This window comes from Salvelinus alpinus, chromosome 30, assembly GCF_045679555.1.
Source record: "Salvelinus alpinus chromosome 30, SLU_Salpinus.1, whole genome shotgun sequence".
In the NCBI taxonomy this organism is placed as follows: domain Eukaryota; kingdom Metazoa; phylum Chordata; class Actinopteri; order Salmoniformes; family Salmonidae; genus Salvelinus; species Salvelinus alpinus.
Window position 1 is genome coordinate 27350380 of NC_092115.1, and position 18163 is coordinate 27368542.

At 43.4% G+C, this 18163-nt stretch overlaps 1 protein-coding gene across 2 annotated transcripts in view; it reads right to left on the minus strand.

Annotated features, from left to right (window-relative positions):
- The window catches only part of ctnnd2b (catenin (cadherin-associated protein), delta 2b), a 122478-nt gene that overhangs the window by 4871 nt on the left and 99444 nt on the right, over positions 1–18163 (minus strand). For both annotated transcript variants that reach the window (XM_071377193.1, XM_071377194.1), the window contains 8 exons: positions 17194–17377; positions 14529–14646; positions 11399–11584; positions 9379–9567; positions 8948–9098; positions 3557–3788; positions 2409–2493; positions 1706–1832 (listed from right to left, as the gene is read on the minus strand). In XM_071377193.1, coding sequence (XP_071233294.1) covers positions 1706–1832; positions 2409–2493; positions 3557–3788; positions 8948–9098; positions 9379–9567; positions 11399–11584; positions 14529–14646; positions 17194–17377 — 1272 coding nt within the window. The remainder of the gene's footprint in view (positions 1–1705; positions 1833–2408; positions 2494–3556; positions 3789–8947; positions 9099–9378; positions 9568–11398; positions 11585–14528; positions 14647–17193; positions 17378–18163) is intronic.

Genomic DNA, 18163 nt, shown 5'->3' on the forward strand with positions numbered 1-18163 from the left:
TTGTGTTGTGTGACAAAACTGCACATTTTAGAGTGGCCTTTTATTGTCCCTAGCACAAGGTGCACCTGTGTAATAATCATGCAGTTTAATCAGCTTCTTGATATGCCACACCTGTCAGGTGGATGGATTCTCTTGGCAAAGAATGTAAACATTTGAGAGAAATAAGCTTTTTGTGCGTATGGAACATTTCTGGGATCTTTTATTTGAGCTCATGAAACATGGGACCAACACTTTACATGTTGCATTTATATTTTTGTTCAGCATATAATCCTCCCGCTCTTGTACAGTAACATATTCTGATATTCTGGCTGACAGAAAACATGCATGTAATGAAAACAAACACATAGGCCTAACTATATACTGTAGGCTAAACAGATCTAACATCCACAAATGGCTCTTCTATGAAATCTTTACTCAGAGAGTTTATTGCTTTCTAATAGGATCCATTAAGGTCAGTGTTTCCACGTTGAATTTCATTAAACTCCAATTAGAACACCCTGTAACAAGAACATCCTCTTATAATCACCATTAAACACAGCCAAAGGCTACAGTACCAAGTTATAGGTTTCAACAACAGTAGTACCAATACCTGGTACATTTACATTTTAGTAATTTAGCAGATGCTCTTCCCCAGAGCGACTTCTAGTCAGCGTATTTTGACAACTATTTATTCTGCTTCGGGCCCTAACTCCCAAGGGCTCTCCTATGAGGCTGCTGTTGAGGTGAACAGAGCCCGAGCTGTGGTATTCAACCCCCCCAAAAAAAATCAGCTAGTTCTGAGTCATCCCTCCATCATCCTCCTCCTGCTTTCCTCTCTTTTCATCTCAAAGGGTAAGTGAGTAACTGCCAGTTGCTTATTAGTGTCTGTGCACCGCTGTGTCTGGGCAGACACCACCTTATGCTTTGTTCATCCTATCTTTAATCCAAAACATTACTACGTTTTCAGAATCTATGTCTGAAATGCATCGTCAAAATGTTCTGCAATGTCTGGCAATTAAAGCTCTAAAGAAGGGGTGTCAAACTCATTCCATGGAGGGCAGAGTGTCTGCAGGTTTTTGGTTTTTCCTTTCAATTAAGCCCTAGACAACCAGGTGAGGGGAGCTCCTTACTAAATAGTGACCTTAATTCATCAATCAAGTCCAAGGGTGGAGCAAAAACCCGCAGACACTTGGCCCTCCATTTGACACATGCTCTAAAGGATGATCAGCCTCGTGAGTTTGCAAAATATGTCCAGTATTTTCATGGGGTAAAGAGAGAATACACCTACACACTGACATGCATACTACTTGTCCACCAACAGGTACTGATCCTGGGTGTCTGTCAGTAGTGGCTTGATGGAGTGGGAGGGCAGAAGGAGAGATAACAGGTACTGATCCTGGGTGTCTGTCAGTAGTGGCTTGATGGAGTGGGAGGGCAGAAGGAGAGACAACAGGTACTGATCCTGGGTGTCTGTCAGTAGTGGCTTGATGGAGTGGGAGGGCAGAAGGAGAGACAACAGGTACTGATCCTGGGTGTCTGTCAGTAGTGGCTTGATGGAGTGGGAGGGCAGAAGGAGAGACAACAGGTACTGATCCTGGGTGTCTGTCAGTAGTGGCTTGATGGAGTGGGAGGGCAGAAGGAGAGACAACAGGTACTGATCCTGGGTGTCTGTCAGTAGTGGCTTGATGGAGTGGGAGGGCAGAAGGAGAGACAACAGTGGACTCACCTGATCGATTATTTGGAGATGTCCGTACGGGCGAGATGGATGGGGTGCGGGAGGAAGAATATGGTCTTTGTCTATCTCTTTCTATTGTAGAGGATGAGCCAACAAAATGATACTGAGAATATCCATCCTGGGGGAAAATAAGATGCATTAGGGAATTTAGCTATAATGAACTGCAACATACTGTATTATGTACTGAATGCTCATACTCAATGATCTAAAATAATCTGGTCAAATAGCAAATGGGTTAGAAACTGTCCACACATTAAAATGAGGCAAAGTAGAACAGGAGGATGTTACGAGAATGACTCTCTATCCATTTTAGTAAAGCATGCAACACCAGTCTTGCAGAGCTTGGTTTTTCTCCCCCTCTCAAAGCCTTTAAACCCTCTAATTCTTAATCTGTCTTGTTTCATTAAAGCATGTTTGTCTCCTCTCCTCAGGTCAACATTGATAGATTCTTTAGTTCATTAAACTGCAGCCCAGAGGGATTCCAGCTTTACTCTCACTATACATTCTTGCACTTGTGTTGCTTAGTGAGCTTACTGAACTGTCACGCATGCACTGCTGCACAGTTTTTGCCATTTACTCTCTCTCTCTTTTTAATAAGAGCATAAAAAACAACTCAAGAGACTAATGTGTTAAACTTTCAAGAGCTCCTTCAGCAGATTTCTTGTGGTGGCAAAAAGTTATTTGTATTACACACCTTTTTGTAGAGGCTGCGAAGGTCTCTGTACTGCCACATACTGTTGAGGACTTGAGAGGCTGCTTTCACCACTTTGGGTGTGTGTCTGGGAAGAGAAACACAAGACTTAATTTTACTCAGATGACTAGAACCAAATGTTCTAAACAAAAGGTTTGGAATGCTCGCTGCTAGATGAAAGATCGCCGGTACAAAAACATTTAGAAACGAATTCAATCGATAATTTTTCAGACAAACATTCAAAGCGAACATAAAATGCAAACAAGGTAACTCTGTACTTTAGCACCATTGTCATTTCTGCACAAAAACAAGACAAATCTCAAATGGAAAAAGCAATTAGCAGAGATAAATCCAATCAGTTTAGCATCAGAGGCTCTCTCTCACACAGCACCTATCCTCTATCTCTGCACAGAAACTCCATGAGCCACAACTGTCAGCGCCAGAGGTGATTCAATTAACCACGCATCCTTCATTCTGATTCCCACCAGAGATATGGAATAATCAAAAGTTATTACATCATAGCACTGCAGATATAGCAACACTTCTCTTCTGTCAAGACTCTTAAAGATGATTTTTCTCTTTATCCCAGATAATACATTTCTACTCTATGAGGCAATATATTCTTACAGTTGTACAGAGTCTGTTGTCCTTGGCAACATTAGGCAAGTGCATCACCGGACTAACTGGAGAGGAAGCCAAGGTACACCACTCAATTAAGTTACCCTGCTAGTTGCAAACTAAAAGCTTATAAGGGAAATTTGGGCTCATAAAATCCCAAACGAGAAAACATAAAAACCACAATTAGCTACCTTTAAAAGGCATTTCTCTACAGTGGTGAGTTGTAGAGAAAACATCATTAAAAAAATATACTGAAGTGAATTAAGAGGGAAATGATCAGAACCGTAGTACGTACTTACAGCTCCGTGTCCCGATCAGCAGTTACATTAATGCTACAATCCATATACAATTACTAGCTGAGCAGGAGGGCTGTGTGTTGGTGTTAGGGTTGAAGGTTAGAGTCAGTGAACATAGTCTTTTGTGACAGTGTGTTAAAATGTTATATACAGTAGAATAGCTGGACAGCAGGCATGCAAGCTTTTCCTCTGGGTTCCCAAATTAGGGTGAGGACAGCATGACTTCTGGACACCTACTTGTCTCCTTTGCTCCTGGCGATGCCGATGAGTTTCTCGATGCCTCCAGCATCACGCAGAGCTTTGGTGTTCTCCATGTTCTTAGTGATGACCTCGTGCAGGGCACAGCAGATAGCCGTGATAGTGTCGTCCGACATGGTCTTCCCAATAGCACTGGCAGCAGTCCCACCACTGCTGTTGTTGTTGTTCCCCCCGGGCAATCGGTGGACCAAGTCTCTCATTGCGTACTTGCCTGTTGTGGAAAGAAAAAAACCTCATGGTTAGTTATACTGTATATGAACCTTTTAAAAGTTTGGCCACACCTACTCATTCAAGGGTCTTTCTATATATTGACTATTTTCTACATTGTAGAATAATAGTGAAGACATCAAAACTATGAAATAACACATATGGAATCATGTGGTAACCAAAAAAGTGTTAAACAAATCAAAATACATTTTATATTTGAGATTCTTCAAAGTAGCCGCCCTTTGCCTCGATGACAGCTTTGCACACTCTTGGCATTCTCTCAACCAGCTTCATGAGGTAGTCACCTGGAATGCATTTCAATTAACAGATGTGCCTTGTTAAAAGTTAATTTGTAGAATTTATTTCCTTCTTAATGCATTTGAGCCAAGTACAAGTACAGCTCAAATAAGCAAAGAGAAACGACAGTCCATCATTACTTTAAGACATGAAGGTCAGTCAATCTGGAAAATGCCAAGACCTTTGAAAGTTTCTTCAAGTGCAGTCGCAAAGAAACATCAAGCGCTATGATGAAACTGGCTCTCATGAGGACCGCCACAGGAAAGGAAGACCCAAAGTTATCTCTGCTGCAGAGGATAAGTTCATTAGAGTTACCAGCCTCAAAAATCGGCATTTAACTGCACCTCAGATTGCACCACAGAGTTCAAGTAACAGATACATCTCAACATCAACTGTTCAGAGGAGACTATGTGAAATCAGGCCTTCATGGTCAAATTGCTGCAAAGAAACCACTACTAAAGGACACCAATAAGAAGAAGAGACTGGCTTGGTCCAAGAAATAGACATTAGACCGGTAGAAATCTGTTCTTTGGTCTGATGAGTCCAAATTTTAGATTTTTGGTTCCAACCACCGTGTCTTTGTGAGACGCAGAGTAGGTGAACGGATGATATTTGCATGTGTGGTGCCCACCGTGAAGCATGGAGGAGGTGCTTTGCTGGTGACACTGTCAGTGATTTATTTAGAATTCAAGGCACAGTTAACCAGCATGGCTACCACAGCATTCTGCAGCGATATGACATCCCATCTGGTTTGCGCTTAGTGGGACTGTCATTTGTTTTTCAACAGGACAATGACCCCAAAACACAAGTCTATGCTGTGTAAGAGCTATTTTACCAAGAAGGAGAGTGATGGAGTGCTGCATCAGATGACCTGGCCTCCATAATCACCCGACCTCAACCCGATTGAGATGGTTTGGGATGAGTTGGACCGCAGAGTGAAGGAAAAGCAGCCAACTAGTGCTCAGCATTAAGTGGGAACTCCAAAACTGCTGGAAAAACATTCCTCATGAAGCTGGTTGAGAGAATGCCAAGAGTGTGCAAAGCTGTTAAGACAAAGGGTGGCTATTTTGAAGAATCTACGTTTTTTTAACTCACAAAAGCTCTGACGAAGGCCGTGAGGCCGATACGTAAGCTTATTAAAGATCAGTGATACTATCAAGAGCAGTGTGCGGTTTCCTTTTTCCTTCATCTTGTTCAACTATTACCATGTACCTGCAAAAAAGATTGCTCAGATGTGCGAGTGCCTTTTGAATTTTGAAGAATCTAAAATATATTTAGATTTGTTTAACACTTTTTTGCTTACTACATGATTCCATGTGTTATTTAAGAGTGTTGATGTCTTCACTATTATTCTACAATGTAGAAAACAGTAAAAATTAAGAAAAACCCTTGAATAAGTAGGTGTGTCCAAACTTTTGACTGGTACTGTATGTGCTATTAGGGAACAGATTAGAACCATGGACGCAGAAAAACAATATTCTTCTATAAATACATACGCATGTTCTCCACGACGCAGTGTTCTGTTTGTATACCTTCATATTCACAACAGCAACAGAGGGGAAATGGTAGCAAATGGCCAATATAACAGAAACTGATAAAGACAAGCAGTATTTACTATACTTCACATTATCTAACCTTGTCACTACTCAGTGGACAGCAGGAGAGCCTTCAAGGTCAGAGACGTGTACAAGCCCCTTGTCCTATAAAGGCTATGTCCCCCATGAGCAGTGAGCGATTGAGCTAAAGAGGATTTCTTGACTTGACAGGAAAACAATAAATACGGCACTTCACACTGAGGCATCCACTTGAAGAAGAATAAAGAAGACAAAGGATATACGTATGGGAATGATGCTTAAGAATATATAATACAATCCATATGGATTTTAGTCAAAAACAAGAAAACTAGGGCATAAGAAAAGGATAGAGAGAATAATAGAGGAAGAGAGAGAAAGGAAGGATGTGTATCAGCATGTGAAAGGTGAAAGGTGCGAGAGAAATTGAGAGAGAAATTGAGAGAGAAATTCATGGAGCAGTGCTTTTAATAATTCACAATACAGCCTCAAACTCCCAGCCTGACATTTACAGCTATGTGACGAGGGCTTAATACATCCATCTTCTGCTCAATGGGGCTTTTTAATACCCCGCTAAACACTCATACTCTACTGTAGGCCTGAGGACACAACATTTGTAGCTGGGATGGAAATATCAAACCCCTTGACACCTCCCAGGTAATGGCATTTTCATAGAAAACACTTACGTTTTAAAGGGAGGCCTGGGAATGAGAACGACTGAGAATGTCTTGCCAATGCACAATCGCTTTGTGTGATTCATAGTATAGTCATAGTATAGTCTTCAAAGCATTAGAAACAACACAACATGTGTTTGTAATCAGTGGTGTAGTGGAGGATAAACGCAAGTAAATGCAGTTTATGCACCTTTTTTATATTGAACCTTTATTTAACTATGCAAGTCAGTTAAGAACAAACTCATATTTACAATGACAGCCTACCCCGGCCAAACCCAGACGACGCTGGGACGATTGTGCGACGCCTTATGGGACTCCCAATCATGGCCGGATGTGATACAGCCTGGATTCGAACCAGGGACTGTAGTGATGCCTCTTGCACTGAGATGGAGTGCCTTAGACCGCTGCGCCACTCGGGAGCCCTTCTGGATTTTGCGTGACGGTTGAAAGTATATAGCGTGTTACTTTATTCACCGCAAACAGTGAGTTTACCTACCTATTTTTTAACAACTACATCACTGTTTGTAATGTAGATTAACAAAGAGGGTGAAAATAATTTGAGCTGATGATTATCACAAAGGTAATTGTCCAAGTTACACGTAATACACACTTTATATATGCTGTGTGTAATAGTGGCTATAATGTCAATGAAACGCCAATAACGAAATCCCCCTTTACATGGCTATCAGTAGCGTCAGATTTAGCCAGACATAAATTTGTCTTAACATGACTTAAGCATGTAAACAGATAATTGTGGGTTACTACCCTTTATTCTACCAACACAGAGTTGGGAGTCCGAAGGCCTGCGGCTCTATGACATGATACACACATCTACTTAGCACAGAGCACCAGCCTGAGACGGCAAGAGCAGTTGCTATGGAGATGCCGAGGTCCAACAGAACATCTCGTTTATTAGAGAGATCAATAGTCTTTTAGTGCTGTCATGAGGAGAATTTCAACCATGTGAACACAGTCCACAAAGAGAGCTCTGCAGTGCACACCCATCTTAGTAGAGAAATAGGCTAGTATAGTTTGCTGCAGAGAAGTGCACACATTGTAATCAGAAATCGGAAAGTAATCAGACCCCTTGACTTTTCCCACATTTTGTTAAGTTACGGCCCTCTTCTGAAATGGAGCAAATCTTTTTTTCCCTCATCAATCTTAACACAATAGCCCATAATGACAAAGCAAAACAGGTTTTTAGAAATGTTTGCAAATTTATAATAAATAAAAACATTAAAATATCACATTTACATACCTATTCAGACCCTTTACTCAGTACTTTGTTGAAGCACCTTTGGCAGTGATTACAGCATCGAGTCTTCTTGGGTTTGACGCTACAAGCTTGGCACACCCGTATTTGGGGAATTTATCCCATTCTTCTCTGCAGATCCTATCAAGCTCTGTCAGGTTGGATGGGGCGTCGCTGCACAGCACAGTCTCTCCAGAGGTGTTCGATCGGTTTCAAGTCCGGGCTCTGGCTGCGCCACTCAAGGACATTCAGAGAATTGTTCCGAAGCCACTCCTGCGTTGTCTTGGCTGTGTGCTTAGGGTCGTTGTCCTGCTGGAAGGTGAACCTTCGCCCCAGTTTGAGTTCCTGTGCACTCTGGAGCAGGTTTTCATCAAGGATCTCTGTACTTTGCTCTGTTCATCATTCTCTCGATCCTGACTAGTATCCCTGTCCCTGCCACCACCATGCTTCACCGTAGGTTTGGTGCCAGGTTTCCTCCAGACGTGACGCTTGGCATTCAGGCTAAAGAGTTCTTGGTTTCATCAGACCAAAGAATCTTGTTTCTCTCAAAACTCCAAGCGGGCTGTCATGTGCTTTCTCCTGAGGATTGGCCTCCGCCAGGCCACTCTACCATAAAGGCCTGATTGGTGGAGTGCTGCAGAGATGGCTGTTCTTCTGGAAGAATCTCCCATCTCCACAGAGGAACTCTGGAGCCATGTCAGACTGACCATCGGGTTCTTGGTCACCTCCCTGATCAAGGCCCTTCTCCCCCGATTGCGCAGTTTGGCCGGGCAGCCAGCTCTAGGAAGAGTCTTGGTGGTTCCAAACTTCTTCCATTTAAGATTGATGGAGGCCACTGTGTTCTTGGGGACCTTCAATACTGCAGACATTTTTTGGTACCCATCCCCAGATCTGTGCCTTGACACAATCCTGTCTCTGAGCTCTATGGACAATTCCTTCAACCTCATGGCTTGGTTTTTGCTCTGACAACTGCACTGTCAACGGATCAATGGAAACAGGATGTACCTGAGCTCAATTTCGAGTCTCATAGCAAAGGGTCTGAATACTTAAGTAAATAAGGTATTTAAAAAAAATATATATATATATATACACACATTTGCAAACATTTCTAAAAACCTGTTTTCGCTTTGTCATTATGGGGTATTGTGTGTAGTTTGATAAAGAAAACATGTATTTAATACATTTTAGAACAAGGCTGTAATGTAAGAAAATGTGTAAAAAGTCACAGGGTCTGAATATTTCCCGAATGCACTGTATATAAACGCATATGCATGAGCATGCTTACATACTCGCACGAATGCACACACACACAAACATACATGTAGAATGTATGAATGTACAATATTGATTCACTGACAACTACACTTACCGATGAGTTCTTTGTTTCTGACGTCTAAGGCCATGTTTCTTAAAGCTGTGGCCACGGCACACACCACCCTGTCGTTGTCGATCCTCAGCAGCTCCACTAGGATGGGCAGACCCTTCTCTTTCCTCACTGCCGCACGGATATACACAGACCACTGGAGAAAGGAGAGGAGAAAGAGAAGACAGAGTCACACTTCATCATATAAAAACACACATCATTATGCTCTATATATGGGACAACAACCGGAATAGTATACCCCCCGAACACTGCCCAATATAGCATTTCTCCAGTAGTACCTCACGCTTTCTTAATGTTGCAGTGAGCTAAGAGCAACCAATGTCTAAGGCAAGTTCTTTTTGACAGTTTGACAATGACAGTGTGAAAAGAAAATGGCTGCCGCTGGAGCAGCTCTGAGGATGGAGACCATAGCTTACTGTACTGTGCTGTACCTTCCAGCTGCCTGCAGCCAAGTTCTGCAGGGCCCCGGCTGCCCCCTCCAGGGTGTCTGGGTTGGAGCACTCAGACAAGAGTGTGAGGTAGGGCTTGACGATGGTGGGGTGCCACAGCATCTGAATGCCTTTGGGAGGGTCAGCTGAGTCCGGGAAGGGCCCCACACCATCCCACTGGGTGACACAGAATGGTGGAATATTACTACTTATCAATACTACAGGCATAAGATGTGACAACACCACTTAGTTACAGTGCCACTAAAAATTGCTTAAAGGGGGACTGCACTACCTGATTTAGCCTTGTTTTAGATTTGGTTGATTAAGAAATGCTAGTCATGGAATCATAACTGATTTCAAACGTGAGATGGTTTAGGGTGTGGTTTGATGTGAGTGTCTCGTGTGTGTTCGCAGGTGTAAAGAGTTAGCCAAATTATTTAGTCAATTAGCTTCAGCCGGCTGGTGTGCGACTGCAGCAAAATTGGTTTGACTTTGGATAGCCTTTCTCCGGGGTTTGTTAGGGACTGTCAATAAATTACACAATGTAAATGAGACAATATTTTCATGTTGCACACCTTTAAGTTCCCATTAAATGCTTTTAATATGTGTATATTAATTTATACAATTTATAGTTTGGTTTGAGGTTTTCAAGTCATTGAAATGTCAACATATTGGCCTCCCGGGTGGCGCAGTGGTCTAGAGCACTGCATCGCAGTGCTATGCTGCGCCACCAGAGTCTGGGTTCGCGCCCAGGCTCTGTCGCAGCCGGCCGCGACCGGGAGGTCCGTGGGGCGACGCACAATTGGCTTAGCGTCGTCCGGGTTAGGGAGGGTTTGGCCGGTAGGGATATCCTTGTCTCATCGCGCTCCAGCGACTCCTGTGGCGGGCCGGGCGCAGTGCGCGCTAACCGAGGGGGGCGGGTGCACGGTGTTTCCTCCGACACATTGGTGCGGCTGGCTTCCGGGTTGGAGGCGCGCTGTGTTAAGAAGCAGTGCGGCTTGGTTGGGTTGTGCTTCGGAGGACGCATGACTTTCGACCTTCGTCTCTCCCGAGCCCGTACGGGAGTTGTAGCGATGAGACAAGATAGTAATTACTAGCGATTGGATACCACGAAAATTGGGGAGAAAAGGGGATAATTTTTTTTTTTTAAGAATAAAAAAATAAAAAAAATGTCAACATATTGTTCCATGTACTTTGTGTAATTTACCGATGGTCCCCAACTGGGCCCAAAGGGATAACCAAAGTCAACCCACATTTAACACAGGCATTACGATCGGGTCGTGTGCAGCTGCACTCCGAAATGTATGATCACTTGTGTGCTGCCAGCTGTCGGCATGTGGGCAGGATTAAAACAAACCAAACCTTAATTTACGTTGTGATGCAGTCACGACCACAAGACTGACTTTATGACCAAAATTATCCTATTTACACTTTGTAGTAATTTCCACAGTAGAATAAATGTTTCTGACTCATATCGATGCCACATAGGCTGTTTTCTAAATGAGAAGTTGGTTTTCAGGGGCAGTTGTCTTTAATTATCAAAGAACAATGAAAATATTGAAAACACTTAATATGGTTGAGACTTGAGTGACAAGTGAGTCACGCACTGCTTTCTGAATTATTTACTTACAAGATAAACATTATTAAGAATGAGCATCCAGCAACATAACATCCATGTGGCATATCTCACATACTAAATCATCCACACCTTACCAACTGCATGAGCATCTAATGTATGCCAGATTAGATTATTTGTACCGACATTTCAATCCCACTGAATAGCATAATCCAACTCAGTTAGATAATAATCCAACCTTGACTTTGCCAGTTTATTTTCCCAGGCTTGGCAGCAGAAGCCAGAAGAAACCAGAAGACCCTCTTTCAGAACTAAACCCAGTAAATGTGTAATTATCCATGAGATGTAGACCCCCCTCCCTAGCCGGGCTTCCAGCACCACTGCTGTAACATGCTGGCTAATTGCTAACAGCTGCAGTGGAGAGGAACCCACCTGATCATGGGCCTTCTTTTTCTTCTTCTTCTTCCCCCAGCAACCAGAGCTCTCGGCATCCTTGCCGTTGGCATCGCCACAAAGCAATCCGTCAAGCTCGTCTGTGCCTATCTGCTGTCCCTGAGATGTCTCTGCAGCTAGTCGATATGAGAGGTTCCTCAAAATGCACACACAGTTTTCAATGGTCTGCAAGGACAAAAGAGGGAGATGACGAAAGATAGAGGGAGGGAGTGGGGGAAAGGAGAGAGGGGGAGAGGAAGAGAGAGACAAAAAGAGAGAGAGAGAGGGAGAGAGAGAGAAAGAAAGAGAGAGAGAGATCAAGAGATGAGCAGTATTTTAATTTGAGGCGTGCCATGAGATGTATGCATGTCGGCCATGTAGTGATAAATACAGTTAAAGGTGATGACTGTTAATTTCCTCCAATGTAAGTGGACAGGATGCTATAAGGATGCTATAAACTGGGGCAAATGCATAAGTCAAATATCTGTCTGTTGCTGTTTGCTTTCGAATAGACAGCACAACCAATGCAATAGGCCATGGCTCCATTGCTTAATGTATGTATGTTGACACTTTTACTTAATGACATCTTACAGAATGCCAACAGCTAAACAAAGCAGATGGCAACCCTTCAATAATACAATTAACAGTGCAATAATTAAAGAATAGCTCTGTAACTAGTATTTAAAGGCGACCAGTAAGTAAAGACGATTGGTACATTAATTGACCAGTCTGTAAATTGCAAATGCGATTGGTATAGTAAAGTCAAGTGCATCTGTTCCTAATGTATGACTAACTCATTGTACTGGTTAGATTGCTGTGCTGGATCCAGGCCAGAGCATTACAGTAGTGCTAATCCCATTGTAGTGATCATTGAGGCAGAAAATAATGTAGTGGGGTGACTTTGGTCTTGTAAAGGATTTTGAGTGGGATTAGGGCTGACCAGATCTCCTTCAAACTGGTTGGCAGAAAGTAGTCCAGACATAACAAAGGCCCTCGGAAACCAAACAAAATAGGGAACTCATTTAGAGCGTGTACGTAGTGGTACAATCAGAGGAGCTTTACGGTACCATAACCTACTGTATCTTTATGACTGTAGCAGAGAGGGCAGATCGGGAAGGTATTTTATTAGGGAAGAACAGTTTGTCATTGTTATTGCTTGACATCGGGATAATGTAGTGTGTGCGTTGCACTGCTCGAGGTTATCATGTACTGTACGTACGGAGTATCTTGTCCTTTTTTTTTTTACAAGCCATAAACAGGTGACCTTGAACCACACAGAATCTGACATTGACTGAGTGTGTCAATTTCTCCATGCCTGACCTGTGATTGAATCCGTCCAATAGTTGAACATTGACTAGTACGTATAAAGGATATAATCTCAACATAATATAAACAGGCGCTGTTTGTATTATCCTAAATAATACATTTCAAAACATTAACTCCATAGACTCTGAGGAATTCATTCGCAGGAAATTGGACATCTGGTATTGGCTTTTGGGAAATGACCAGTGTAATCAGAGCTGTTGATGATCTTTGCTAGCCAGACTGCACAGTAGATTCTCCCTATCTCTCTATGCAGTGCACCAGCAAGGACAGGAGAGGTGTTAAGCAACTAAATCCTGATAAAGAAGGTCATTTACAGGGGATGAGTAGGTGGAGAGAGTCAGGGAGGCAACCTTCAGGACACACCGATCCAGGTCCACAACGTGTTTTTCTAGTTTTATTTTACTCATATAGCAGTCAATACAAACTGAATCCCATTAACATACAACATATTAATCGATAAGAGCAAGAAAATACAAAAATACGAGTAAAAGAAAATGTACATCGATAATGTCCTGTGGTCTTAAAGTGACTCATTAATCAATGAGCAGAAATATGGGATTGGTGACCTCATGTACCATTCAGTTCTAGACTTTAGCATAGTCAGTTTGTTTAGGCTGCGGGTTACTGTGATTTGGTCAGGGGGTAGCCAGTCTCTGAAATGAGAGTTTAGGAGGCTGACAGTGAAGTCAGAGCTGTCTGTCTTTCATGAAGCCGGGGTAGGGACAGGGTCTGAAGTGCCTCAGTATAACTGGAGTATCCTCCGAGGATGGTGAGGCATGCTCTCTGCTGAATACGCTCCAGGTCATCAGAATGGTCCTGGGTCAGTGAGCTGTGCCACGCAGGAGTGGCATACTCCAGGGTGGGACGTATGTAGCCGGTGTAAATGCTAACCAGGTCTTCCTACGACACTTGGAACCTTTTAAGGCGGCGAAAGAGAAAAATTATTCTGTTGCTCTTGATTACCATTGTAGCAACCTACTTGCTCCATTGTAAGTCCTTCTGTACCATTAACCCTAAAGTCTTCACACTATCACACACTTTGAGATCCTGGCACTCATTCCAGAGACGGCATGGGACAGGTGGATTTCTTGTGAAGGTCACTGATAGGATTTTGCACTTGGCAGGGTTCAGTGATATTCTGCTTGCATGTACCCATGTGTCGAAGTTGTTCAGGGGCTGTGCTGTGCTGATGTTTCCTGTTGTACACGTGTGGACCAGATTTAGATCGTCCACATATTTCCACCTATTGTCAAAATCACGGGCTGCACTTTCTGTGACCAGAAGGAAGATGAGAGGGCCCAGAAGAGTTCCTTGAGGAACACCTCCCATCAGTTCCTGCCAGTCTGAGAGGCTGTCTTGGTAGCGTACCTGTTGTTTGTGGCCGGTCACAAAACTGCAGAGCCATGGTGTGAGGGAAGGTCTGACACCCAATTGGTTTAGTCATTAAATAGTGATGGTGTGTACGATTTTGTCAAAGGCCTTGGAGAAGTCAGTTGTGATGAGGGTGGTTATGGTGGATAGGATGTCTGATTGCTTATACACTTATAAACAGTCCAGGAAGCTAACAAGTGTGTGGATAGATTATATTTCTGGTCTGCTTCCAAACTGTCTGGGGTCTATGCTGGGCGTTATGTCTTCGTTTCATCTAGGTGTCACCGAAGCTCTCAGCAACTTTTGATAGTTGTGGTGTGTGTGAGTGAGTGTGAGTGTTTTGTAATGATGGGTCGCCCAGGTCTGTCATTCCCTCAGCGTCATGTTAAAATTGTATTCTTTATGGGAGATGAAAGGAAACACAAAGTCAAACCTTGCTATCGATCTCGCTGCTGCCCAAGGCGGTCTGGATCACGTAGAGCAGAGCGTCAGTGAGGCCCTCGCACTCTCTCATCCTCCTGCGAGCCTCCTCCCCCGCCGAGCTCACATTCCTGCAACAACAGACACATTTCTCTTCAGCACTGTATCCCTGTAATATTGTACTGTAGCTACAGGTAGTTCAGTTTAATTTCAGGCCTAAATTTATACATCTTCACTTACTGTTGTCATAATTGCTCAAAATCGGTCTTTCGGATGGGAAGTTAAAACGGGTGTCCTGACTCTCTGTGGTCACTAAAGAGCCCATTGCACTTCGTAAGAGTAGAGATATTAAGAGTAGAGATATCTACGTAAGAGTAGAGATATTAACTCCGGTGTCCTGGTTAAATTCCCAATCTGCCTCTCATACCATCATGGCCACCTAATCATCCCCAGCTTCCAATTGGCTCATTTATCCCATCTCCTCCCCCCTGTAACTTCCCAAGGTCGCTGCTGTAAAAGAGAATATGTTCTCAGTCAACCTACATGGTAAAATAAGGATACATAAACATGAATACATGAATGAATGTAGGCTATAGCTAAATGGTGTTAACGATAGTATAGTTTGACTCCATGACAAGACTGGCCCATCAGCCCCATTTCAGCCCATACTACCTATATAGTGTCCCGCTTTTTGACAAGGGAATAGGGTGCCATTTGGGACACAGTCTCTGTCCTAAAGAGCTCCTCACTGCTGCCCTTTAAATGTCAGGTCACTAAGAGTCTGTAATGATGCAGACAGGCTTGTCTTAAAGGAGGCCTCTAGATGGACACCATGGCCATTATCTAAGAGTGCCTGCTGGTGGAGTTTGGGGCCAAAAGACAGGGAGATTATTGATGGCCTGTTTGTGACCCCGTCAGCACCTCCAGCACTTTGAAATGGGCCTGATTAACAAAGCAGGCCATTGATCAATCTAATCTATGTGTATCTGTTCTGTTACGTTTTTTTCTTTTCTTCCAATGATCATTGAGTTTAGAGGGGAGAGACGGGGTCTAGGAGGTGAGATACGGGGTCCTTTATCAGGTCGTTCCAACACAAACAGCAGTCACTGTCCACTGACCCCCCCCCCCCCAGGGTAGACCAGACGCAACAGCTGACCCCAGAGATGAAAGGAAATTATACAAAAAAGGGAACATAGGTTTGTTGACTCTTTTGTGAGCATGGGTGTGATAGATAGAGATGGTGAGTATGTTATCTTGCTGATCAGTCAGGGCCATGGTCATATTGGCAGACTTTCTCCCATTACACAGCAGTTGATGCCTGGCAGAGAGGCATCCTGTGAAGAATGAAAGTCAACTAGTGTGCTGCGTTGCCCCCTGTCAGCCATGGTGATTCTGTTCTGCCAGAGTGAATGTCACATGATGAGGGACAAATGTGTGATAAGGCGGCAGGTGGCAAGGCATCTTGGTCCCGCACATTAAACATTCAATCAAAGCCCCTGTTCTGTTCTGTTCCTTAACGACCCATGAAACAGATGAATTAGCCTGCTCAGCTCAGGGATTTACTGTAAAGTCAGCCATCCCTCATCACAGGCAGACATTAAGACTCAGCACATTTCACTTACAGCGGGATTCATCCCACTTCACGCTGCTGCACTGCTGATTGGTTGTGCTGCAGAGGACTACCTGTCTGGGTGCCAATGGGAATGGGACATGTCCCCACAAAGCCCGACCTCCCTTCCATTAATCACTTCCTGCTTTGACATGGTAATGTGTGCATATTAAAATAGACCCCAAGCCTTTGTTTTCTTTCCATCAACTATTAGCAGGTAATACCACAACAGAGAAGCGGTGACATATTGCACAGAGAGGGTAATGCACTGTAGCTAAAATGAATAACCCCAGAATGAGCAGACAGGCAATGTATTAGCTAAGATCTCATTATTCTCCTTCACAGACGCTTCTCCTGCTGGCACGCAGGGGACGCGGGCCCAGATATCAAGAGTTGAAACACTTGACACACAGCCAATTGTCTTCCGATGCCAGCGCTATAACCAGAAAGCCCTTTGACAATATTCCAGAACTATAGGATGCTTTAATGCAGAGCAGGCATCTTTAAGCCTCAAAGAGTGCTGACATGGCGTTTTCACACAACATCCCTCATAATGTGGGTAATTAGAAACATGATACATGGGTTCACATAATCAGTCTAACACTTGTGGCATTCATTGTCTGTGATAAAACTTCCTTGATCAATAACCCTCATTCGTCAAGTCAATATTCACAATGAGAACAAAGCTTCCAAAGTATTCATGTGTGAAAGAGCAATGTGTTACATACTGCATTACCAACACAAAGGAACAAGCTAGGGATCGACAAAGCAGGAAGATATTGACCTACGAGAAGCCGACTGCTCTCAGTAAAATCTACCCAGAGAAGAAGAGTTCAAGTCCCCAGAAGAGACCTTACCACCCATTGCATGTAAACTCAGAGTTAACATACGCTGTCATGACTTGTGAACTTTAACCTCTGACCCTGCCACTTTGCTTTCACTCCTGCTTTGCTTTGGGGTCTATGATGGGTAACTGTAAAGGACTTAGTGACAACTGCTGATGTAAAAAGCTAGCAAATACATTTGATAGATTGATTGATTGACCCGAGGATCCAGTAACAGTACTGACCTGAGGCAGCCAGTGGCATTGCGGAGCACCTGGGAGGAGTGCAAGTGCAGCTTGCGGTCCTCCTGATGGGGCGAGGTGTCCCAGCCCGAGTGGGGGATGATGACAGCGTTGGTCAGCACGGCCAGGGCGTCCTGGATAATGGGCATCTTCAGAGCATCACACGACGACAGGTTCCACAGCACACCTGAACACAGAACATCAGATAGGATAAGATGTTGACGAATAGTGATTTATCGTGGGAGAATGGTCAGGAGGTATATTGCGCAGATGAGAGTGGAAACTGTGCTGAATCGTATAGACTTTGTGAAGAAAAAAAGTTGAATATACCTCCTCTGAAATTGAAATAAGGATCATGTGTGACAACATTTTTCAAAACACTGAAAAGAAACGGTAAGATTCTATAAACGTTTAATTATTTGTCATGCATATGTTCACAAAAGAGCATATTGCAGTCCCTAGTTTTGATTTAGTGAGAGGCCGTCGTGATTGTGCAATAAACTGGTCACCTAGGGCTTCATAGATTTGGATAATTTTTTCTGTAATTTCATGTGCAACCAGCCAACCTACCAATTACATTCCAAGCCAGCGGCTTTGGCACAGACTGTATGCGTAACCTACACAGAGACAGGGAGGAAGCTCTCTCTCTGCAGCTGGGCTCTCCTCTCTCCTCTTTAACCACACTGACTACGACTTCAGTCTTCCTCCTCAATCTCGGGTGCTTTACTGAACACTGAACAGAGGCATTACGTGTCCACAGAGAGTATCTCACATCCCAGTTTACATATGACTTCAACTGAACCTGAATTACAGCAGCTGTATGATGATCCCAAAATAACATTCCTCATAATACACTGAACAAAAATATAAACGCAACATGCAACAATTTCAAAATGTTACGGAGTTATAGTTCATATAAGGAAATCAGTCAATTGAAATAAATGCATTAGGCCCTAATCTATGGATTTCACAT